Raw genomic sequence first — 25,772 nt, forward strand, 5'->3', positions numbered from 1 at the left:
CAATAAAATTTCTTGGTCGGCATCTCGTATAAGATATTCTCATCCCTTGTCGTGACGTAACCAAAATGTTCCCTAATTTTAGGCTTCTTTGTTTTTCTTTACACCCTACGTTTTGGTTTATTTATAAGTTGCCTCCACGCAATTTTCAAAAAATATTTTACACCCCCAAAATTTACATTGAGAAGACAAATTTAGCCCTTTTCACATTATTTTTTTGTTTTTATTTTTTATTTTTTATTTTTATCTTCATCTCTACAAACACATACATATCCTAAAAAAAGAAAAATAATTCCAAAGAGACATTGTTGCAAAGAATTATCCTTATTGGTTGTTCACAGTCACATTCACCAAAGGCACATAATTAATGAAATATAAAATAAATAAAAAACTCTAAGGAGGTATTTTTTGCTAAGAAAAGAATATCTTTATACTTGTCAATAACTCAATATAAATGTGTACTAGTTTGGGATGTGATACGTTATAGGATAAATTATGATGAAGCATCATTAATTATATAGAATATATTTTATACAAAATAGGTCTCTTGACTCTCTTGCATAATATTTCTAAAAAAAGTCACAAATACCCTTATTTGCTAAAATTTTATGTTCCTTTTTAGATATCTAGCATAGACTTCCAATAAGTTTTCTTTTTTAATATAAAATGATTCATCGAGATAAACTAAAAAAAAATGTGACGATAATAATTATATTAATAGCATCTACATTAAGCAGCTTAATACAATAGGAAAAAAAAAAGAAGAAGAGAATTAAGAAAAAAACAAACCTTCTATAAAGCTGGTGATAATATTTGTGAGAAGTGAATTTAAAACTCTTAAAAATGTATGTAGATAGATAATTAGTTAATATTAAAACTCTTAAAAATGTATGTAGATAGATAATTAGTTAATATTAAAACTCTTAAAAATGTATGTAGATAGATAATTAGTTAATAATATTAACTAATTATCTATCTACATACATTTTTAAGAGTTTCAAATTCTATGCTCACTAATATTATCATCAGTTTTTTAAAAGGTTTTAATTGATGACTTTGAGAAAATACTTTTAATAAAACTCCCCCCACATGAATTTCTCAATTCTTTTTTAGTAGACTTTCTAGATCCATGATTGCACCATTTTTGTACGCAAATTCATTATTTATTTATTTATTGAATTCACATTCCACATTCCACATTGATTAATGTTTACTTTTCCTCACCTCTTACCACAAAAATTTATTCCTTTTTACTTGTATACATGCACCACATCAATACATTACGTTTAACAATCAAAATCCTAGCCATTTACACAAATATCCATCGCACATTAACTCCCTCAAATTGAAACCCACCAAATCCTTAATTTTTTATTACTCACCAACCTTTTAACCTCAAAACTTTTACAAAGTAGTAACAATAGTTACCAACTGTTCAACCGTGTTACATACATACCACGATTACGCAAATTAACTTAAGGACAACCTCGTAACTTCACTATTCATTTGGTGGCCGTTGACGGTTGATAGATGAGACTTGAGTCACACATAGGGACACCCTAGTAATTTCACTAATCTTTTTTTGCTTCCACTGCAATTTATCCTCTATCCAACTCTCTAAAAAGCCTAAATAAACCCATAAAAATTTTTTTTTTTCTTCCAAAAAAAAAAAAAAGTAACTCCAAAAAAAAAAAAAAAAAAAAGACAGCGACAGAGAGAGAAGAGAGTTTGGATACAAACTTGCAAGATGCAATATAAAAAGTGAAGGAACCGTGTCAGTTAAGGTCAAACCCACCAACACCAACACCACCACCACCACCACCGCCACCGCCACCGTTTTGGAAGAGTATATGCTAATATAAGATCCTCTACACTCGGCGACTCTCGCCGTTGGGTCCCATTTCTGGGTTTTTTCTATTATTACTATTATTATTCCCGGTGAGTTTTCCCGGTGGCCGGTAACCTCAAAAAAAAAAAACCGAACAGAGACAGAGAGAGAGAATCTCGTATTTGTTTGACTTGATGAAGAGCCAGGCCAACAAAGGAAACAAGAGCAACAACAACAACAACAACAATAACAATAGCTATAATCTTAACCACCAAAATAACCACCACCACCACCACCACCACAGTAACGGTTTTATACCTAATTCTTTGAAATTTATATCCTCCTGTATCAAAACCGCCTCCTCCGGTGTACGTTCCGCCAGCGCCTCCGTCGCCGCTTCTATCTCCGGCGACAATAATCACTTCCATAAAGACCAGGTTTAACCCCCTTTTTGTTATTTATTAGATTCTTTTTGTGAAGTTTGAATTTTTTGTTGGGATTTGGGGATTCTGTTTGATTGCGGAGAAAAACATGGAAGAGAGAATGAAAATCGAGGGAATTTTTGTGGTTTAATTGTTGTGCTTGGCTGCTGAGAAATGTTGAGACTCAAAATTCAAGTTTCGGAGTGAAATTTAATTTTTATATTTTGCAATTAGTTATTGTTTTTGGTTATATTATGGAGCTGAAGATTGCATTTAAAAAAAATGTATATATATGTTGGAGCATTGGAAATAATTGAAGTGCTGATTGATTACTAGGGCAAGTGAAATGTAGTAAATAATTCTATGGTTGGCAAATATTGGATGGTTTGTATTGTAAACGTAATTTGTATATAGTTCTGTTTGGGTGTTGAGAGAATTGCGGGAATGGATAGAATTGAAAATGAAATGGAAGCCTTCGGTTTATGTTTTAGTGTTGTTTTGGCTTAGTTGAAGTGGAAGGAATTTGATGTTTTAAGGAGTCATGTTTGGTTGCTGAGAAAGTTTAGGAAAAAAGAGGAAATTGAAATGTAGTAGAGGAACCTTTTGTTTTAATTTTAAATTTTCCCTTAAAATTTTGTATTTTTTGGACTAGCTTCATTATTGAAGTTTTGTGGGAACAAGAGATAGGTGATTGGGTTTTAGTTGAGAGGAGGAATTTGTTTATAATGTGAAGTCTACCACTTTCTTGGTGACCAAATTGAGCATTGGGTTGTGTTAGTTGAAATGATGGATTTAGATTGGTTTGATTATTTGATGAAAGAAATAAATGAGATACCGATTGATTTCTAGAATAGAGCAACTTAAAAATAGTTGCCAAGAGCCTTGTAGCTCAACTGGCACCTCCTGATGTTTCCAATAAAGTTGTCTAGTGTTCAAATCCCCCTCCCCCAACCAATGAATTATAAAAAAAAAAAGGGTAAGTTAATAGTAGTTTTAATCGTTTTATTATTAGCTGTTAATATTGGACTATTTATTGTAAATTAAATTGAGGGTACTAGGTTTGTGTTTGTTGAAAAGGATGTTTTAAAAGAGATTTATATGTTTGGGGGCAAGAAGTGATGTTGAATTTATGATGCCCTAATGTTTAATTCTTTTACCCATTATGTTTATGGTTCACTTTTATGTCCAACAACATGTAGTATGACTTTTAATTTAGTTGTTTGAACAGCATAATAATTACATCAGTCAGTTGTTGGTATTTGGTCATTTTAACATTAGGTATTTAGAGCTCTGTCAGTAAAGACTCCATTAATTGATGCTAATACTGCCAAAGTGGCATTTGGCAGCCAGAGGGTATCTGGTTATCCTTGCTTCGTCCTATAATCATAGTGAAGTGAAGATGCTTATTTTAATTATTTTCCAGTTATCACATTTATAAATAAAAAATATGATGATAGCTGGTTATTTTGAACCTGAATCTTCTCTCATATACTGACTGAGAGGTATATTGCTTTTCATGAATTGTGGATAAGCATGACTGAAATTTTTTTATTCAATCTCATGACTATCATGTTGACTTTAGACACATACAATCAGTGCCTGTTACTGCCTGGTAAAATCCATGGTACTCTCTCTGTCTTGTGTCCAATATTGAAAGATATGAAGTGCTCATAGAAATTCAGAAATAATTTGGAAGCATCAGTTTTCTGGCCATCAATATTTTTCCTTTGTGTCTGTCAATTAAATGGGTTGATTATAGTTTTAATTTCTCAGTGTGTCAAGTAGGTGTGAGCAGTGGGTATAGATTGGGGGGTGAGGTGAGGATGGCTTTAATTTGCAAATCACAACTAGTGAGAAGAGACTTAGTATATCCTCTTTGGCTATTGAAGATTTGCTTTTCAAAAAACCATATTAGCAGGGTAGAGTATAAGCTTTGTCCTTTAATTGAGCTAATATTTAATTCTCCCACCCCATCAATGTCTTCATGGTTTTATGGTTGCTCTTTGTATGTAGACTCTTTATTGTGCATTACATTTTTTTATTTATTGGTAAGTTACACACGCAATCAATGGGTCTATTGCATTATTTGTAGTACCATGATCTAAATTATTTTGCCCAAACAGGTATTATGGGCTGGCTTTGACAGATTAGAGCTTGGTCCCTCTGCCTTTAAGCATGTTCTCTTACTTGGTTACTCCAATGGCTTCCAAGTCCTTGATGTTGAAGATGCATCTAACGTCAGTGAACTTGTTTCGAGGCGCGATGATCCTGTTACATTTTTACAGATGCAGCCCCTCCCTGCAAAAGCCGAGGGTCATGAAGGATTCAGAGCATCCCATCCTTTACTCTTGGTTGTTGCAGATGAATCAAAGAGCTCAGACCTGATGCAAAGTGCAAGAGATGGGTTGGTCAGAGATGGTTTTACGGAGCCTCAAATAGGAAGCAGTGTCATCTCTCCTACAGCTGTTCGATTTTACTCACTAAGGTCTCACAATTATGTTCATGTTCTGAGATTTCGGTCAACTGTGTATATGGTTAGATGCAGTCCTCAGATAGTGGCTGTGGGTCTTGCAACACAAGTAAGCATTAGCTTACGCCAAGTATTTAAAGTTACTATATTGTGCTTGTGTTTGAAGTATATCTCTTACCTTTATCGTTGACAAAACATGGCACAATGGATGACAATCTGTGTTGAATAATTCACTAAATAACTTCAACAACCTAGAGGAATTAATTTGATGGTTGCTGAATTGGTGGTTGTTAATCAGAACAGTTATTGGAGGAAGGCTATATTGTTGAGATGCGAAAATTTTGTTATTTTTATTTGAGTAAGTTCACAAATGGAGTAATATAAATCTTTCTAGTATCTCATATTTTCTTTTAATTTTTTGTTTTTCTGCCAGATATACTGCTTTGATGCTCTGACTCTTGAGAATAAGTTCAGTGTTCTCACTTATCCTGTCCCTGAATTGGGAGGCCAAGGAGTGGTTGGGGTCAATATTGGCTATGGACCCATGGCAGTAGGCCCCAGGTGGTTAGCTTATGCTTCCAACAACCCATTGTTGTCAAACACAGGCCGCCTGAGTCCACAAAGTCTTACTCCTCCAGGTGTCAGTCCATCAACTTCACCTGGCAGTGGAAGTCTTGTTGCTCGATATGCCATGGAGTCTAGTAAGCATTTAGCTGCTGGGTTAATAAATCTGGGTGACATGGGTTATAAAACCTTGTCAAAATATTGTCAAGAGCTTATACCTGATGGTTCTAATTCTCCTGTGTCATCAAACTCAAGTTGGAAAGTTGCTCGGGTTGCATCACACTCTCCAGACACAGATAATGCTGGAATGGTTAGTTTTATAATCTGACAACCATAATTCTCAATGTTACATGGGAATCTCATAGTTGCTACACAACATGTTCCAGATGAAAGAAAGCTGTTTTAAGTCACTTATATTAATTTTTCTCAATAGCGTTTTTTTTTTTGGTTAAGTTAAGTTACACACACACACACACACACACCCAAATTTGCTCAATATTTTGTGAGAGTAAAGATACATTTATCACAGGGATGTGACAGATTTCTGCTACCATTAGAACTGAGAAAGTCTTCTAATTTAGAAAAAAAAAAAAACGTTTATTGCAGGTTGTTGTCAAAGATTTTGTTTCCAGAGCTGTTGTCTCACAATTTAGGGCCCATACTAGTCCAATTTCTGCTTTGTGTTTTGACCCAAGTGGAACACTTCTAGTTACTGCCTCAATACATGGGAACAATATAAACATTTTCCGGATTATGCCATCCAGCTCACGAAATGGATCATTAACTCAACCTTATGATTGGGGCTCTTCTTATGTGCACCTTTACAAGCTCCACCGTGGCATGACATCAGCTGTATGTTCCTACCCACTCTGACTCCTGACCCTTGTGTTTTCTATGTCCATGATTGTTCTCTTTTCCCTTGTGCTTAACGCAGGTAATACAAGACATTTGTTTTAGTAACTACAGTCAGTGGGTTGCCATTGTTTCATCCAGGGGAACTTGCCATATTTTTGCTCTTTCCCCTTTTGGTGGTGAGACGGTTCTCCAAATGCAGAACTCTGATGCTGATGGTCCTGCCCTTTTGCCGGCTGTATCTCGACCATGGTGGTTCACTCCATCTTTAATGATAAACCAACAATCTCTTTCTCCCCCGCCCCCACCACCAGTAACCCTCTCTGTGGTCAGCAGAATTAAAAATAGTAACTCTGGGTGGCTCAACCAAGTTAGTAATGCTGCCTCTTCTGCAGCAGGAAAGGTTTCCATTCCATCTGGTGCTGTTGGTGCTGTTTTTCATAACTCTGTCCCTCATGATCTGCTACCTGCTCACTTAAAAGTCAATTCTTTGGAGCACCTATTGGTTTACACTCCTTCTGGTCATACAATTCAATATAAACTACTCCCAACAATGGGAGGAGATTCAAGTGAAGCTGCTTCCAGAACTGTGCCAGGTTCTTCTGTGCAAATGCAAGACGATGAGTTGCGAGTAAAAGTTGAACCGGTTCAATGGTGGGATGTTTGCCGAAGAAGTTCTTGGCCTGAGAGAGAGGAATGCATTTCTGGGATTACTCTTGGCAGAAACGAAACTGCGGAGACAGTCATGGATGTTTCTGATTGTGAGGATAATGATATTGGAAATAAGGAGTTCATAAAGCCTCATGAACGATCTCATTTATATCTCTCCAATGCAGAGGTGCAGATTAGCTCTGGTAGGATACCAATCTGGCAAAAATCTAAGGTACTCGTTATGGATTTTATAGTGAGACACTTCTCGTCACAGTCGGCAACTATGTTTATAATTCTTTCATCTGTATTTTAGATATCTTTCTCCACGATGAGTCCTCTGGGAGCTAATGAGCAGAATTTCACTGAAAATATTACTGCTGGAGAGATTGAAATAGAGAAGGTTCCTGTTCATGAGGTTGAGATTAGGCAGAGGGATTTATTGCCTGTTTTTGACCATTTCCTCAGAATTCAGTCTGATTGGGGTGACAGGTAATTGTCATTTCATACCTGTGCTCAATCTCTCATCAAGTAATAACTAAACTATTAGCAGTTGATAGAAGGAATTATTTTTTTTGAAATTTCTGTTCTAGCAGGAAAATGATATTAATTGTTTCACTCACATTCTTCTTTTATATTAGTTTTAGCATCATGTTGATCAGTGTTGTTGGTATTTATCGTTCTTATTGGCCTTCTGTGATATCAGTTCTTGTGATGAAATGTCTTCTCAAACCCAAGGTGTCATCTAATTACATGTGGTATCCCACTGGACTACCATGTCACAGACTGCCTGTAGTTCATAACTAGTAACAGAAAACCTTTTTGTTGGGTCTCTTGTCTTGGAAAGCGTGTTTTGGCATACAAAGTTAATATCCTACACACATAACTAATATATATATATATATATATATATGCGTGGGTGATTTCAATGATACCACAATAAAAACCAATACCAGTTCCCCTCAAGCCAGGATGTATATGTCATACAATTGACTTTTCCGAATGTGTATGGGATGGCTTCCAATAGAGAGGCATCGGTGGCCTCTTCTCTTGAGCGGCTGGGGATAGAGGAACGGAGAAGCTAGAATGTTCATTTTTTTCGAAGACCAAATGATTGGAAAATGGGTGATGTGGATGATTTTCTCCGCACCTTGGGTATAAGTCTACCTCCCACTGAGAATGGAGACCGTATGCGATGGAAGTTGACAAAGAATGGGGATTTTGTTGTCCGATCGTTTTACAATAAGTTAAGAAGACCTTTGCCCATTACTTTTCCTTGGAAAGGTGTATGGAAGGTTAAGGCTCCTCGGCGTGTCTCCTTCTTTGTGTGGACTGCTGTGTGGGATAAGATCCTTACAGGTGATAATTTGAAGGGTAGAGGGATGCATTTTGTTGACTGGTGCATTATGTGCCGTTGTAATGGGGAGATGGTGGATCATTTGCTACTTCATTGTGGTAAGGCTCATAGGTTGTGGAGTTAAGTGTTTAGATCTTTTGGGTTTTCATGGGTTTTGCCAAGAACGGTTGTAGATACTCTCTTTGGTTGGTGGAATTGGCCCGGAAAACACTTGTCTAGCATTTGGAATCTAGCTCCTTTGTGTTAATGTGGTGTCTTTGGAGGGAGCGGAATTGGAGGACTTTTGAGGACTTGGAAAGCTCAGACGACCAATTATTGGCTTCTTTCAGTGGCTCCCTGTTTGATTGGTCGAGGGCTTGGGCAATCACCTCTAGTGACTCTCTCCTATGTTCCTTAGCTCTCTCCTTTGCATTTAGTTTCTTTCCCCTTTCTTTTTTCTCTTTTCTTAATCTGCTCTATCTGTATTGTTCTCTCTGCCTTATGTTTTTACGCATAAGGCAGTGTTCTTGAATATATATCCTTATTACTTATCAAAAAAAAAGTATATGTCATACAATTCCCAACTTGTTACATAACAAATCCAAATGAATCTTACACAAAGCTTTGGTAAGTATATTAGCTACTTGGGTTCCTCTAGAAATATTTGGGGTAGCAATTATGCTACTCTCCACTTTTTCTCAAACACTGTGATATTTTACCTCTACCACAGCCCCCTTCCCTTTGATCATGACCATGGCCTCCACGGCCACCTTTAGAGAATCCACCACCTCCCATTCTATTAGTAGTAGGAAAAGTGGATTTCTCACAATTTACTGGATGATAGTGAAATAGAATGCGACTTAGATAAGGAGGACTGTCTAAGTTGACCATGGACTTTGCCGAGAGATTGAAATTCCTTCACTAGGTGAAAGATTGGAGGCAAGCAAGAGAGAATGGGCAACATGCATATAGTTTCTTTGCTTTTGCATGGTTTTAATTTCAGCAGAGATAGGCTGGTAAAGGATAAGCTCTTCACATATACCTTTAAACATTGCATGATAATCTTCCAAAGAGAGATCATTAAAAGCAAGGGAGAAGTAATTTTGGTGGCAATCATAAATATGTCTGAGGTTATTAACATTGTAATACAGCTCTTGAGCCTTGTCAAGTTTTGCAGTGGGCAGAAAAAGTAAATTACAGCTTCCATATTGTTCCATAAACAATTCCTGATCTGTGCTTCCTCTACAACACACCACCACCCCCCCCCCCCCCCCCCCCCCCCCCCCAAAGAAAAAAAAAGGACATAGGTTCATCAGTTAAATAATTAAACTTCTTTCAGCTGAGTAAAAAGACCTCAACAGCTTAGCCACTGGGCATAATTGCTTCTATTGAGAGGAATTGAAGCAGTGGAAATGATATCAGCATATAATAAAAAATTGGGTTGTATACCCTCTTTGGACTCCATTATTACCACAAACCTCAATAAAAAATAAATAATAGGTGGACTCCAAGCAACATAGACAATTCAGATCGACACATACTGATTCGTCAACGATAGGGAAAGGTGACACAGCACATAGTGGCCAGAGAACTCATCTGAGCTTTTAGTCTGACGGAGGGATTTGTTGAAACCATCACAGGTTCAATCGACACTAGAGAGCATCTTTGCGACCGATCTGGTGATTTCTTGTCTATTTGTAGTAGTAGTGGTGAGGGTTGGGCTTTGAGCTTCTGACAGGTAATGTCTCATCAGATTCAGGTGACTTGATTTGTGTGGCAAGAAGTAAAAGTAGGGGTCTAGTACCATGAATCAGGAAGTGTGTTTTGGGCATAAAAAGTTAATTACCCTAACACATAAATATTATATATATGTGGGTGATTACAATGACATTACTATTTTGCCTGTTACGTAATAGTTAATACAAACTCATAACAAGGTCTTTGTTATTAGCTTGTAATATTTGGTAGTGAAGCATTTCTGGCTAGATGCATGGTGCTTCTATAGAACATGTCCATTTTATATTCTTGCTTGGTAAGAATACATTTATACATCTAAACATGCCTTGTATGCATCTACATTCTAGAACTTCAAGAAAAATCTCTTGGATTTTAATGCATGTTTGTCATGTAACTAACATGGTGGAGAATGCTAGTTCTTTAATTTATTTTGGGAATGATAGTCTCTGGAGGCACATAGTGGAGAAATGATATGGTGAGTTGTTTGGCTATTGGACTAGTAGGCAAGTATGGACATTGAAAATTAACAAGGAGACTGATGTGGTCCTAATGTTTTATTTTTCAAGTTTGGATGTGTTGACTCATCTATTTTGGCCTGACATTTGGCTGGAGATTATTAGGGATTTTTATCCCAATATGTGAGAGAGAGAGAGAGAGAAAATCTTCTATTAATTTGAAACTATACTATATGACTATATAGGCATTTCATAAATGGATTTTCTTTAGGAGCACTGCCTTACTTTTGGTTTGGGCGGCTGCTCTTGAGAAAATTCTGACAATTGATAATCTGATCAAGCAAGATTTACAGTGTTAATTTGTGAAGTATGCACAAAAGTTTGGGAATGTAAATATCAAAGATTTTTATATTTATACATTTAAATTCAATTAATACATACATATATATATAGGTGACAATGTGGCATCATCATTTTTGCGGAATTTTGTTTTTGGGTTGGGGGGGTGGTGGAGGTGGGGGATGGATTCTGCCACTATTATCTGATCTTTTTTTCTTCATGTTTGTTGATTTTTTGCATATTTATTTTTCATTGTCAAACATGGGTTTTTGTTGTTGTTGTTACGGAGGTCTCTTTATTGAGTTGAAATAAATGTTTTTGAGATTTTAGTTCAAGTTTTCCCATGCACTTGACACCAATGATGCACTTATGTTTTAGATTTCATTGATTCTGTTTCTTTTCAAGTTTCAACTGTACTTCAAGAATATTGTCATTTTTGGGGAGAGCTTCATGTACGCATTCTGTGTGCAACTATACATGAGGTTTCACATCTATTCTAATAGACCTTTTATTACTTAACAAAAGAAAATGGCAAGGTGGTTTTTCTTGCATGCTTCATATGTCCTTGGTGATTTTAACGAACTGATTAAAAGAAAGAAGTTTCTCCTGTTATGTTTTATGTAGAGATGATAAATATTGTATATGTGCGCGTGAATATATATAATATCGGTTGGGTTTAAGTTACTCCTAGTGTTACTCATATCAATGTACGTGACTCAATAACTTTTTGTTAGATGCATTTTTTTTGGGACAAATTCACTGTTAGATTACATTCTCCTTGTACACTATAGGCATGACAATTAGAAATTAATAACTATATCATCAATAAAATGTTAAAAGTTCAAGTTTTTTGAATTTTAAAATTATATACAAAACATGAGTTTATGGATCAAAAGGTAAATAACATCTAATTGACATGAAATGTGGTGTGCGTTGTAAGAACTTAGAGAAATTGTGATCTAACAGTAGGATTTTTTAAATATTATAGCTAATAAAAATTTATTAGGTGCTGTAACTTCATGGAAAAGTCTAGTTGTAACTTGGTTCTTACCCTATATATATACTCCATGTGTGTTCTGGTTGGTATGTTGTTTGTTACATTTTGGTGAATGAAGTTATTTGCTACCTATCAAAAAATGTATAATTTTCTTCATCTTTTTATGTGTTTCATTTATATAAGCAGTGCTTGAAAGTTTTTTACAAGTAAAAGTTCATTTTATTGAAATGAGAAATTTTGGTTAGTACAGAGGAACTGTACTAGAGTAACTCCTAAAATATTGGACTCTCTTCTGGCTATAGTATTTTCCTAAGATACGAACTTTGGAACTTCAGAACCTTAAGTAAGTTTAATTACATGCGTGTTTAGTTATCTTCTTCATTGTTGTTCCAATTTGTCTGTTAGTGACGGTTTAAAGTTTTAATTATAGACCTATTCCATTTTCAAAATTTCAGATTAGATTCTTTTTATTTCTGTTTCTTGTTTCATGACATACAAAACTCATACTAAAACCACTGAATATTCTGTCTCATCCTACCCGAAAAAACCAACTTGGACCTCAGCCTAGAGATGTACAGACACACAGTGGAAATGAGCAATTTTGGCTCAATAGGATGGACATCTGCAAGTGAGAAGAATGATCACATTATGGTGGACATCTATGCCTTAAGGGTTACTACTTACTAGTGTGTAGTCCTTGAAGATGTGCTTGCTTCCATTTTGTGGCCTTGGTGAATTCTGAAGCTTTTAAAAATAGTGCATGCAATGATGATGTGAAATCACAATACAGGGTTGTTTTGCACTGCAGTGCTAGTTTTGCCTTAAGTATCCTAATGCAGTTTATTAGAAATGAAGTTGATGGAAGCTACACAATTTAGCTTCTGGATTGGATGAGATGCTGTTTTGTTTAGTGTCAGGCAGATGCCTGTCATCCGTGTCTTGTTGAGATGCAGTTTCTGAAAATTGCTGATGAGAGAGAGATTGATTTTCTTTCCCTTGATTGTCGTATTCAAGGAAGTAAGCATGCTAAAATACTATGCTTGTCTCAAGTTGAATCAGTGGCAGTGTTACACATGTGCAGGCAAAAACAACTTTTTTTCTTTAAGAAATATAGAATATTGTTAGGATAAAATCATCCCCATCAGATGTGAAATGTATGAGGGAACTTACGAGGAAAACCAGAAAATGAATCCGAATCACTGTAATCAGATATTTTGCAGTGTTGCTAAAAGGGTGTTTTACACACTCTTAAGCTCAAAGATTGAAGCCCAAAGCCCTCAATGGTTCACTAGGCCAAAAAAAAGCTCATTTAATGAAGTGCTTTAGGCACGCTTTTTTGGAGCTTTTTGAAGAAGCACAAAGCATGCCTAGGCACGCTTTTTTATTTTATTGCTAAAATAGATATGGATCATCAAAATTAATTGCTTGATCTTGAAAGAAATGACATGAACCAATTATTTACTACACAACCACTATCCTGAGGGTGTTTTATTACACAAACAATTTTTTATTTTTTTATTTACATGTCATAAGATATGAACAAGGTTAATTTACAATTTGTGCTTTTTTGGTCTTTGACTTATAGATGTATTTTGATTGAATTATATACACCATTTGATCATAACTATCATGTTTATGTACTTTTATAAAGTACAAGAGAATTATATAAAATTATCATGTTTAAACTTTCTATGACTAGATCATTGTGATATTGACCATTGATAATTGTTTTCAATTTACTATATAAAAATTTTAAGAATTGAAACAACTTAGGTAAAAGTTGAACTTACAAACATTATACAATTACACTTACCTAATAGGTAAAATATACAAGTTTTGAGTTATTATCACTATTTTTTATTATGTAACAAATATTTCTATTAGAAGTTATGGAATATTATATTTGAAAACTGTGCGGTTTACTTCAACTAGGCGCACGCTTTGCGCCTAGCTCTAAGAGGCATATTCACTTAAGTGCGCTTAACGCTTTTACCAACATTGATATTTAGATTTAGTTCCAGACAATCCAGATCCAGGTAATTTAGCGGTCGTGCTGTGAGTTGGAATGTACTATCCTCCCAACTGGATTACTAACCACGATATTTGGATTTCAAAATCTTTGTTCCACTAAGCATTGTTGGTCATCCGGTCAATACATGCTGCTATCTCACTCACTGTTTGAAGTTATATCTTTGTTTGATTTATCTTCTCAAATTTTGAAAAGTGACAAGTTTTATCTTCTTAAAATTTCAACAACGCAATTTGGGGTGTCAGACATTTCATAGAATGCATCCCTATATATATATGTAGAATTTGATTAGGTCCATAATATTTCCCTTTGGATGCTGAGTGATTTATGTGTTGTCAATAGAGAAAAGTTTTTGGGATCTCATGGACTAGTGTTTCCAAATTTCATTATGATTGTTTGATATGTGAAAAATAGAGTAGGGTTCCAACTCATGTTGTCCAAAAGTGTCCTTGGGCCATTTCTGCATCCTGTAATGTGAAGATTCAACCCATCCCATATCTTCTTCTGGGGATGAACTTTTCACAGCTTTCCAGGCTTGCTTTAGGACTCATTTAACTGGAATTATTTGCAGAATCTCTACAACCTTGACACTCATGAGGTGTGGAGGCACATGTATGCCTGGGTTATCTATTTATATAATATAATCAAAATGGTTTTTTCTTACAAATTTTAACCAAAAATCAACTTTCATGGTTGATTTGTGCAGGGGCCTTGTTGGCGGAGTATGCTCGAGTTCATCTTCTGATTCTCATGGAGCTAAAGAACAGTTCTCAGAAGATGCCGTTATTTGCCACTCTAAGTTGGTATCACCTTGTGCAGCTGAAAACTCAGATGATAGTAAGATAAGCCTTTGAATGTGATAGTATCATCTTTTGATCCTTTGGAAATGCATTGCTAACTTGTTTATTTCCTGGCATTTTTATCAGGATTATCCCAGGAATTGTATCCATCCATTGTCCAATCTGGGAATGAAAATAAGGTGGAGAAAGGAGGGAGATCAGTTTTGTCATCACCTCTGCTGAATAATAACTGTATTAATAAAAATAGTAATTCAATTTCTGCCAAAAAACCTACAGCCGGTGCTTCTCTTGTTCAGGATGGTAATTTCACTGATAGTCTTTCCACTTTAACAAGTGATTCACTCTCTGCTGATAGAACTATTGCAAAAGGAGTTCAGTCATCAAACAGTGGAGGGATCAGTGAAAATTCAAATATAAGTTCCAACCGTTCTGATATGAGTATGAATGTTCTTGATGAGGGACTAGTACATAATTCTCTAGACTTTGAGCAATTTTTTCAAGAGGGGTATTGTAAAGCACCACCTCATGATATAACTGAAGTTGTTACTGATGTGGACAGCAGTAGTAATCCCTGTGATAGGGAGAAATCTGAGGAAGATGGTGACAATGATGACATGCTTGGTGTATTTGCCTTCTCAGAGGAAGGTAGGAAATTGAAGCAATTTCTACATATTTGATCATCCCTTAATCTATACATGATTTTTAGCATTACGGCGAAAACCAAAGATGCATATCTTTGATGAAAAAACCACTGATGCATCTGATCCTGCTGTTGGTGGACATATAATATATCTTGATCATTTGGTACTTTCAAATGGAACCCTATTATTCAGATTATTCAGTATATATACTAAATATAGTAAGGATGCCGTTGAACTCTCGTTCAAATGGTACCTCCCAACTATAGGAATATGGTGGAGCATGAGTCGTGGATTCAAAACTCATTGGATACATGTGGAATCTACAATATATATATATATATATATATATATAATGCTAATTATATTTATATTTACCTTTCTAGACAAACTAGGTTTGTAGTAGGATTAGGAGATATATAATATACTACAATCAGACACAAAGGGCTGTTGCAGAGATGTATAATTGAACGACGGCTTACTAAATATATTAGTGGATTGTAACAATAATAGGATCAAGCAAAATTGTCAAGAAATGTCGTGTTTTTATTATAAGGTTTACAGAGCATTTAAGGCTTTAAATTATGTCAAGTAAGCACCAAAGGATAAGTCCACAAAGTAGAGTTGGGGGTACAATGGCATGCAGTAATTTTCTTGGGAAATAGTTATAATTAAAATAAAATAAAATAATTGTAATTTGGATGATGTGTTTCTTTGTGTATTTCAGTATACAAGTGATAAATATATTGCTTCTTTCAAAACTTATTATATCTCTTATTTGTATATTACTTCATTTTTGTTTCTTTCCTTCGTTGAATTATTACCTTTTCTATTACACAATTTATATTAGGAAGATATATTGCTTCTGTTAACATGTTTGACTTTGTTAATTGCCTTGCAATAGTTGGTCCTAACAACAGGTATTCTAATGTTTAAACCCTATCCCACTAATATTGCTTTCATGTGTTGCAGGTTGATGTGTAACTTATTGTGTCTAAATCGTGCTGAACTGATGCCATCTACTCTTGCATTCAGAGTGTTGTGTAATGATTGGTCTAAGCTCAGCCTAAAGGAGGGTGAGATTCTAATTGAGAAAAATGGGTTATTTTCTTTCAACAACTGAATACCTACTGACTGATTGATACAAGTGAAATGATCTTGACGCATCAAAGCATTGCCGTTGCAAATGCCTGGTTTCTTCCCTTCTAATCCCATGTACATGTTGTAGATTGAAATTCATAATACAAATTATTTGTGTGGAAAGGTTCTTTCTATGCTGTGTAACATTATTTATTCGTCAAAGAAAAAGAAAAAAAGGAAATAAAGAAGGAAATGAAAGAGTTTATTACTGTACAAAATGCATTCCTTGTTTGCCCAGGTTTCTCTTAGATGATACTATTACTTTTAACACCTATTCTCGAGTTTAGATGAACTGTTTTTCACATTTATTGAGTTTGGTGGACTCTTGAGCTTTTTTGTCAGTAAAATGATTCTCTTACCCATGAAGGTAAGGCAATTTGAAGCAAGACATATTCTTCAAACTAAAAAAAGAAAAACAGAAAGAAAGAAACATAAAAGGGATACTTCATTGCATGAGTCTATAGTTTTGTACTTGGCAGGATAGATCTCTCTCAGGGATAGGCATAATTACAGGAGCTGAAGTAGAATTTGAACTTGGCTAGATACTTCATAGACATAGTCTGTTGTTGTTGTTGGTATTACTATTATTATTTTTTTGTCTTCTATTGTTAAGAATTCCATAGGTGTAACAACAGGCATACATAGCTTGAACCATGATCGCCACAGTGCTTAATTATTACTGATCCTCGAGACAGCTTTGGTTGAACCTTCAGACTGCATCTGCACTTTCCTACATTCACTCTTGGAAATTCGGATAGGAAATAGAAATTTGTAATTGCCATTTAGCCAACACTCTGGGGTTCTAGAATCACTTACTTTTCTCTCTAAGGCGTACGTAGCTTAGTTATTGTTAATTCTCAAGATGCCTTTAGTTTAATGTTCAGACTGATCCACTGTCTACACTTCCTACATTCACTCCTGGAAATTTAAATAGAAAATAGGAATTGTAACTTTTCCATTTAGCCAACACTCTTGGGTTCTAGATTCACTTATTTTTCTTAGGGGATGCTCTTTAGAGAAAAAGCACTAGAGGGTAAAAGATATGGGATGGTCAATGTGGTAGTACTTTATACTAAGTTTGTCCTTTTCATTAATTTGGTGTGGTAGCCTTTTGGTTGAGTTTTACCTGTTTTACTGTTGAGTCTACTATAACATTTGGATGAAGAAAATAGTATAAATGTTATAAGCAACTGTTCTCTGTGCAATCTGCAGAGTAAAGGCTTTTACATGATCTCTTTTGATTTGAAAGGACAAACAGAATGAGAGGGTAGAGATAATGCCATATGTCCAAATAGATTATTCATATTTTATAAGAAGGATTCGAATTCGACTTGTATATATATTAAATGGAGCATAGCAATGACATAATATAAGAGGGGGACCATTTAATTTGTCATGTGAAGGTAACAGAACTTCTCCATAGCCATGTGCAACTTCACTGCTTGCATAATCGACCTACTTTCTGGTGATGCTGAATTTATAAGGTTCAGACAGTACCTCTGTATTATTGTTGGGCCCATATCATTTAATTCTTACATGCATATCATGTGCCCTTTTTTTTTATTTTTATTTTTTATTTTTTATAATTCAATAGTCATGCAACTTATATGTTAGGCTCAGAAACATTCTTTTTTCTTTTTAGTTTTACTTTGATTACGTAGGTTTAGTTTTTAATGGATTGACATGGAGAATGGAGATAGGATTGAAATGTATGCCTTGTTAATATTACAAGTTTACAATCAATTTAATCGCACTTTAAGTGGTTTTAGAATCAAATTTGAAAATATGTATGATTCATAAAAATGTTATGGGAAATGAGAGTTTGTCCCTAGTGTGCCTGCTTTCTTTCTTGCTTAAAATTAAATATGTAAATTAGGAAAATGTTTAATTAACTATAATAAATATGATAAAATATAAGCACATTTCTTAATTAAATTCATTCATATTGTCGGTCTTATTTTTACCAAGAACGATTAAATCAAACAATGTGATTTATTAGCCAATACAAATACATGATTAAATTTAATTGTAAAACCTATAATAAACTTACCATTATAAGAAATATATTGTCATGCTGACAAAAGTATTACTCTAGGAAATATATTGTCCTATGTGGTAGAGTGAGTGGGCTCTAGCAACTAGCAAGCTAGCATGCGTGCTTGCTGGTTTGTGAGAGAAAATGTGGGAATTTAAATCTTTTATAAGAGCCGAAAAAACACATCATATCATAAAGGTTGCGAGGTACAATTGTTGTAGATACTGACAAAGAACATTCATGCAAAGTTTCTTGATGATCTCTGTTCATTCATGGCTTTGGATACCCAATTATCCAACATCTTTGTATTTTCATGGCTTGCCTTGGGCTTCTACATTAATGGCAAGAAATCCACCAAGTATTGAACCCCACTTTTAGGTGCTCATCAAACCAAAGAGAAAAGGGAATCACACAACACAATGAGAGTGGTCCCATGACTCACTCAATTTATCAATGAAATCTCTAAGCTTGAAAAACATGCTGACCCCCTGTAAAAATGGCAAGTAGCTATACCATAAGGAGCTTGTTTAGGCCTTATGGAGAAGAAACTATGTTGTCCTTTGGCCAGAACGGATGCAGTCGAGTTTTGTCCTCTAGGCCTTGGGTTGTTTTAGTCGAAACAGTTGAAAGGGCTGATACAATGGCTTTCCAACATTTTTGCAAACAAAGTAAATGCCAAGTTTTCCAATTGTCCTAATGTGGTGGTATAGACATTTGAAGGATATGGGTCACTGGTGTGAGTTTCTTCCTTAAAAAACCATGTAATTTAGGATTGGCCACCTACCATGTGATTGGCTACCCACAAAATGGTGGGTGGCGAGGAGCGTAGCAATATATTATGTTGGGGAGCACGTGAAAATGTTAGTAGATCTTTCTTTTCATATGTGAGTTTTCTACCATACAATCTCAAATTAAGCAATGATTGGTCATTATAATATATCGTGGGAGTAATGAACACCACACAATGTGTTGGGACAACACCTATTGATTATCAATACTCACTTCTATTATTTTTATCCAATGTGAGATTTCATCACTTAATCAATTAAATTTCTTATGTGTTAATATTACCAAAGTTATACCTTCAATCGCTTTCAAATTAATCCTTCTCTCTCTTAAAATGATTAAGTTCTTATCCAATTGAGACATAATTATTAGCCTTTGAATTACTATGGAAATCTCTCTTCTATCCCTTAAATCAAATATGAAAGTAACGGAGTGCTCAAGCCTATTACACATGGGGGTTAATTCAATCAAAATTAGTTCCTTTTTTTTTTCTTTTTTTCTTCTTGCAACCGAACTTATTGGAGAAGTGGATAATTTCATTGAGTAGTGGGAGGTACTATAATTTGCACTTTAGGAACTAAATAGCATGGCCAGCTCAAAATAATTCATCAATTTACTGGACTGGGCTCGAGTAATTTTCACCTTTAATGTGCTTTATTGCTAACTTTTTTTTTTTTTTTTTTTTGAGAATATTTATCACTTACTATTTGAAACACCTATATATGACGACCAACCTCCCCCCCCCCCCCCCCAAAAAAAAACTTTTATAAATTAAAAAAAAAAAAAATTCTTGTTCAAACCCAGAAAATAAATAAATGACTACTAAAATTGCTGTTTCGACACCTCCATCTCTTAGGTAGTGCATTTCATCAATGAAACAACAATTTTAGTTGCTAAAATTAGATCCCAAGAATTTGGGAAGAAAATTGAACATGCTTTCAAGGTCTCCAAATTCTACATTAATTCACTTCCAAAAGCCATTTTCAAGGTATGGTCCATGGAGATGACTTTCTAAGTTCTAACTCACGCGAGAGGGCCCGCCAATAATTTCACCATTTAGACAAATGGCTTTTCGTAAATCTTTATAAAACCAACCAAATTTAGCCCTTTTTTCTTAAATCTAGGGGAGAGTATAGCATGGGGCCCAAACATGATTACGCTTAACCAAATAAGTCTTTGGTTCCCACTAAGTTAAACATTGATGAAAGTTCCATAAGTGGCTGAAGAAAAAAAATTAAAAAGGGGGTCAAGACATTGATTAAAACACCTATTTGTGGCACCAAAGGCCATCAATTACACAAGCTATATATGTATGCAAGTACCCTAGCTAGTTGGGTATTAAAAGGCTTTCTACTAAAGAATCTGACTAGGAATTTTCTTTAAGAAACCTATCATGAAATTATTATATTTTTACTAGATTCCCTAATAATATCATTTCTCAACTGAATGCAAATGCTACTCTCTAGGTGAAAGGTTGTTTTCTTGATTCAAGGTGACTGTATAGCTTACTTTTAAGTAGCTAGCAATAGAAACTAGTCACCAAAAGGTGGACGTTAGTGCTTTCCAATGCAAGTACAATGTATACATGCCCCTACAAAGTGCTCTAAAATCATGACACGTGTGAAATCCCCCGCAAAAAATTATTACTGCACCAATTTTTTTTCCTTCATAGGTTGAAACATTTCAACATCACATCAATAATTTAAGTAAAAATGAAAGATGGTATATATAGTTTACTCTTCATGAAAGAGTAAAGCCAAGAATTAAAGTTTTTATTTTTATTTTTTATGAATAAAGCCAAGAACTAAGGTTGTGGCCCTAGTGGGGCATATTACACTGTAAGATGTCCCTTTTTTTTTGAGTTGGTTAATATCAATCATCCAATGAAATGTAGTGCCCAATGAAACAAAAACAGCAGCACAAACAACAACAACAAAAACAAAGAGCAGCAGCTATTTATAAAGAATCTTGAAAAGATTGAAAGCATATATAGGCATGGATTTTGAAGAGATAAGGGATAAAAAAGGGGGAGTAGGTAAGAAAGAAAAACAAAAACAAAAACTAGAAACAGGATAATGCTCTTTGAACTATATCGAGTCCTATCCTCTATCATGATAAGTTCAGTACATGATGAGAGGATAAGTTAGGGTTTGCTAATTACTTTTAGAGTTCTACATCAACTAGAAGGATAATAAATATGGCATTTATTAATTTCTATTAGAAGGGTAGTGCCATATTGATAAATAAAAAGAATGAGGTGTTATAGCTAGTGTATGAGAGAGTTAAAAAACAAGATTTTATTTGGTGTGAAAATATCTTTGGGTGTACATTTAGAGATTTCTATTGGTTTATTTTTGTGAGATTTGTAAGAGTTTGTGAATGTGATTATAATTCTTATTATTAATAATTATTTTTATTTTTTGTTGGTGTTGTCCGGATAAAGACAAAAAGCTTGTTGAATCAAATTAAATTTTGTGTCATGTAGTGTAGTGTTTGTATGTGTGATTTTGCATGTTTTTAGTAACATATTATACTAACTAATTTTTTTATTAAACATTATACTAACTAATTAATGTTTGAAGAAAGAAATATATTTTGAATTTTCACCTTTTATTGCTTATTTGCTGTATATATCTGTTTTACATTTTCCTTTTTGAAGAGACAAAATCTATCAAAAGATCTAAGAGATGTAACATAGCTTTAAGTCACTTCCACATAATCCCACACTAAGCTTAGCTTGAAAGTGTGGGTTTTGTTTGCTATCTTGTTGTCTTTGGAGCAGTAAAATCTTATCATGTCCATATCAAAAAACAAATCATGGTACACATGACATATTATCGAGCTCCAATTTTTTATCCTTTTTTTGGGGCTAAGATTAGCTTTTTTTCAGTGAGATTCAAACCATGTCATTTGCATTCCATCATTCCATGTGCCTTCATACATGCTAAATTTTTTTAATCAATAAGTTACGCACATGCAATAAGTTTTGAATGCAAAATATCATTTGAGAACATCAAAACCATTTGGCAATATTTTAAAAGTATTTGGTTTATTAAAAGGAAAAAAAGATAAAATATTTTAAGCTAAATATTACCATACTTGATCAAAAAAGCTGGGGGAAAAAAACACATATAACAGGATTTGTGTTCACTATAACAGACTGGAATTTACTAGAAAAGAGGGACATACTTTGAAAATTACTTGCCCCAAGTAACTTGGAAGGAAAAACATTAAGAAAAACTAGTTGAAGAAACAAAAATGTGTGTGTGTGTGTGTGAGAGAGAGAGAGAGAGGGAGCAATAATTACTGAAAGAAAAAGAAGGGAAGGTGAATGGTACATAGCATCAAGTTTTGGATCTTGTGATTCTTTTAGATTTCATAGTTTAAGTTTAACTATGCTCATAAATGAAGAGTACTTGAAAAAGAAAGTAAAGAAAACAGAAACACAAGTAAAAAGAGAGTGACTTTATTGCTGTATGCATATATAGTCCACTCTACTCCAGAGGCAGGAATCTTTATCTGAGAGTTTTTTAAGTCCTAAACAATGTAACTCTTATTACATCTGTCTAAGCGTTTTACTCTTTTCAAAGGAAAAAGGCGTTTTTAAGATCTGGAAGTGATTGGCAAAAACTTGAGAAACCTACAATATGGATGTTGTGGTTCAGTTGCAGAGGCAGTTGGCAGACCACACTGCCTCTCTCTTCCATGAGGTCAGTATGCTATGAACTATATGCACATTGTAGGGAAGCAAAGAATAGACATATTTTTCTAGCTTTGTTATATTTTTAGCTTCTTCCTTTTATGCTTGTTGGGTTAGGTTATGATGGTAGGTTGTTTTATATGTGAAGGGATTTCTAAATGAGCAGTTTAACCAGCTTCAGCAGCTGCAAGATGAGAGCAACCCAGATTTTGTGGTTGAAGTTGTGTCTCTTTTCTTTGAAGACTCTGAGAGACTTCTTAATGAGCTAGCTAAAGCTCTGTGAGTACTAACTACTAAAGTTCCCATCTTTCAACAATTGTTTCCTTCCTCTCATGACTTTCCTTTAAGGAGTATGGTTTTACTTTGTAATTGTCTTAAAGTTGGGTTCTTGATTTTTCTCTTATTTAGAGAACAGCAGGCTGTTGATTACAAAAAGGTGGATGCCCACGTTCATCAGTTGAAGGGTAGCAGCTCCAGGTAAATCTAGGTTTCCCTACTTTTCCTTTTAAGCCCCATTTGCTTGGTTGAAACACATTTCCTGAGAATTCAGTAGATTACACTTCCTAAACAAGGGTTTTTTTTTTTTTTTTTCTTTTTTTCTTTTTGAATCTTCTTAAACAAGGTTAAGTAGTTATTTTTTGTGTATAGGTGGGAGAAAGATTAGACTCATTTCCTTCTAGGTACATATTGTTTTTCCACTTTCAGAACCAATTTTGTCTAGCATGAGAAGGAGCACATTCATAACTGTGGTTGTTATTGCCTCATTGGTTAATTACACCTATTTCTGTCCCCATAGTTTCAGTACTGCTCCATACACATGTTCCTTATGGTGCTTTCTTTGCCACTGAGTTTAAAAGTTTCCGTCAATCCCATGATATAAACTAGTGGAATCGCCATATATATTTTTTGAAATATGGACTTAAGCCATCAAGTTAAAATGGCTCATTCAGATCTGAAGTACAATTCAAGAAAATGATAGCTAAGAGCTTTCCTAGCTTAAATTTACTTGTTGACCTTTTATGAATGATGTACAAAGGATATAGCTAGTTCCAACACCCTTACCCAAACATGAAGGAAAGCACATTGACACTATCACCTGGCCACAATCATGAGGATTGTATTCAGTCATATTTTTCAAGGAAAATGCTTAGTTTCTATCAATTTTACTAAAAAATATATATATTTACAAATTGACATAATAATAAATATAATTTGAGTCACTTCCATAACATAATAAATAAATGTCTAAATTACTTTTTTTTTTTTATTACTAATGACACATCAATTTGCACTTGCACGATTTATGTGATAAAAATTATAGTATTTCTAGTATCAATAATTTTTAATGAACCAAAAGGAGTATGCTGTAGGAAAAATTGCTCTTTTACTTTGGTTTTGGTTCTACTAGACTTTCATATTAACTGGGTTCTTTCGTGACAGTATTGGTGCACAGAGAGTTCAAGGAGTCTGCATTCCGTTTAGAAATTTCTGCGAGGAGCAGAACAATGAAGGGTAATTTTCTTCACTGCCCTATACCACAAATTCATATCTCCAGACATCTTTTGAGCCAATTTAATGTCATGAAAATGATTATATGATTAAACTCTTGGCACAGTTGTCTCAAATGTCTGCAACAAGTAAAGCATGAGTATTCTCTTGTGAAAAATAAGCTTGAAACACTATTCAAGGTAAGTAGAAGATTTTGTAGAGAAATTATACTGTTCCAAAAGCACTATTCAGATTCTTTATCTCCAAGCCTTATTGTTCTACATGTTTACTTGTAGCTGGAGCAACAGCTTATTGCTGCCGGTGGCTCATTTCCTACATTGTGAGGTCAAGTAGAGCAATCTGAGCAAGAAAGAGAAATGGGGTTTGGATCTGTAGAACAGCTTTTTAATTTCTTTCTTCTTAAGTTTTATTTAGTCTGTCAACTTTGGTGAAGGGTTCTATGAACTTTAGAGCTAGAGCTTGTTTAATATCCTCTGTAAGAGCAATGACAAAGAATGTGAATAAACCCTTCCTCTTTCATCTCCATGCTATATATAGCAACTCTTCTTCATCTATCATCTTATAATTATTCTTTGGTGTCTCAAAAACCTAAGGATAGCCTGTGGCACTTCTGGACACACACACAGACCTTCTCAAAAATTCCTCCCCAAGATTATTATATAGTTGATGACAATGCACCATTATATATATTTGGAAAAGATGACTTTCAAAAAAGCGACTAATAGCTACTTTTGGTTGATGCTTTCGGATATTTACATATTCTTTGATCTAGTATAACTATGTTCCACAATAGCTGCCACTCATTCCAGGCATATAAGGCTACACTACGATGGCATATTTTACCACATAGGCGAGGATCATTAATGTTTTATGTCATTTGATTAGATGTCTTAATTATGCATGTCCTTTGGGTGGTTCATATCAGAAATAACCTAAGGAGTTAGGTAAAGGTGGTTTTCATTATGTGTAAAAGCTTATCGGATATTTGTGAGTCATCCTCCAGTTAAGAAGTGGAGAATCCTTCGGCATTGGAAATATATAACCCATATTACATGACAAGGAAAGCAATGTACTTTGGTAGAAGTTCTAATGGTTCTGTAAATTATTCTTAAAAAGAGTTCTCTCATTTAATCTAATAGAAAATGTGACATTATTTTAATTGGTCCAGATCGATCTTGGTAAATCTTCGAAGTTTTCGTTTCTTTCCAAGAAAAGGATGAGATAAATCATTGCATTTGCATAACAAGAGAATCCTTGGGAAGATAAACTGAGTATTATCTTAATGTCCATCCTTGCATAGCTCAAGATTATTATTATTATTATTATTATTATTATTTTGGTTACTTGTGCAATGGCCATGACCTAATTCAATTAATGAGTTTGGAGCTCATCTTCGCAAGAAAAAAATAAAAACTAAAATAACTATTAAATTTATTACAAAATTTTTTTTTTGAATTGACATAACAACCAATGTCAACCAATGTGATTAT

At 34.5% G+C, this 25,772-nt stretch overlaps 2 protein-coding genes across 2 annotated transcripts; both read left to right on the forward strand.

The window, feature by feature from the left end:
- Positions 1-1,705: 1,705 nt before the first annotated feature.
- On the forward strand, positions 1,706-16,470 carry LOC126717193 (autophagy-related protein 18h). Its single transcript, XM_050418631.1, has 9 exons — positions 1,706-2,262; positions 4,371-4,826; positions 5,151-5,591; positions 5,888-6,133; positions 6,216-7,016; positions 7,098-7,273; positions 14,381-14,511; positions 14,601-15,119; positions 16,085-16,470. The coding sequence occupies exons 1-9, from the start codon at positions 2,020-2,022 to the stop codon at positions 16,087-16,089; spliced, it is 3,018 nt and encodes a 1,005-aa protein (XP_050274588.1). The 5' UTR covers positions 1,706-2,019; the 3' UTR covers positions 16,090-16,470.
- A 5,936-nt stretch (positions 16,471-22,406) lies between these two features.
- On the forward strand, positions 22,407-24,807 carry LOC126717194 (histidine-containing phosphotransfer protein 1-like). The gene is made up of 6 exons (XM_050418632.1): positions 22,407-22,783; positions 22,922-23,052; positions 23,182-23,250; positions 24,214-24,285; positions 24,389-24,461; positions 24,558-24,807. Exons 1-6 carry the CDS (start codon positions 22,721-22,723, stop codon positions 24,603-24,605), a joined length of 456 nt encoding a protein of 151 aa, XP_050274589.1. The 5' UTR covers positions 22,407-22,720; the 3' UTR covers positions 24,606-24,807.
- Positions 24,808-25,772: the final 965 nt, after the last annotated feature.

The sequence above is a fragment of the Quercus robur genome, chromosome 3 (assembly GCF_932294415.1).
Source record: "Quercus robur chromosome 3, dhQueRobu3.1, whole genome shotgun sequence".
Taxonomy (NCBI): Eukaryota; Viridiplantae; Streptophyta; class Magnoliopsida; order Fagales; family Fagaceae; genus Quercus; species Quercus robur.

Bases quoted from the DNA above. Each gene is read 5' to 3' on its own strand.
- LOC126717193 (XM_050418631.1), top strand. From the start codon at position 2,020: ATGAAGAGCCAGGCCAACAAAGGAAACAAGAGCAACAACAACAACAAC. The intron at 2,263-4,370 runs GTTTAACCCCCT...TTGCCCAAACAG, and splicing joins ATCACTTCCATAAAGACCAG to GTATTATGGGCTGGCTTTGA. The intron at 7,017-7,097 runs GTACTCGTTATG...TCTGTATTTTAG, and splicing joins CAATCTGGCAAAAATCTAAG to ATATCTTTCTCCACGATGAG.
- LOC126717194 (XM_050418632.1), top strand. From the start codon at position 22,721: ATGGATGTTGTGGTTCAGTTGCAGAGGCAGTTGGCAGACCACACTGCC. The intron at 24,286-24,388 runs GTAATTTTCTTC...CTCTTGGCACAG, and splicing joins GAGGAGCAGAACAATGAAGG to TTGTCTCAAATGTCTGCAAC. The intron at 24,462-24,557 runs GTAAGTAGAAGA...GTTTACTTGTAG, and splicing joins AGCTTGAAACACTATTCAAG to CTGGAGCAACAGCTTATTGC.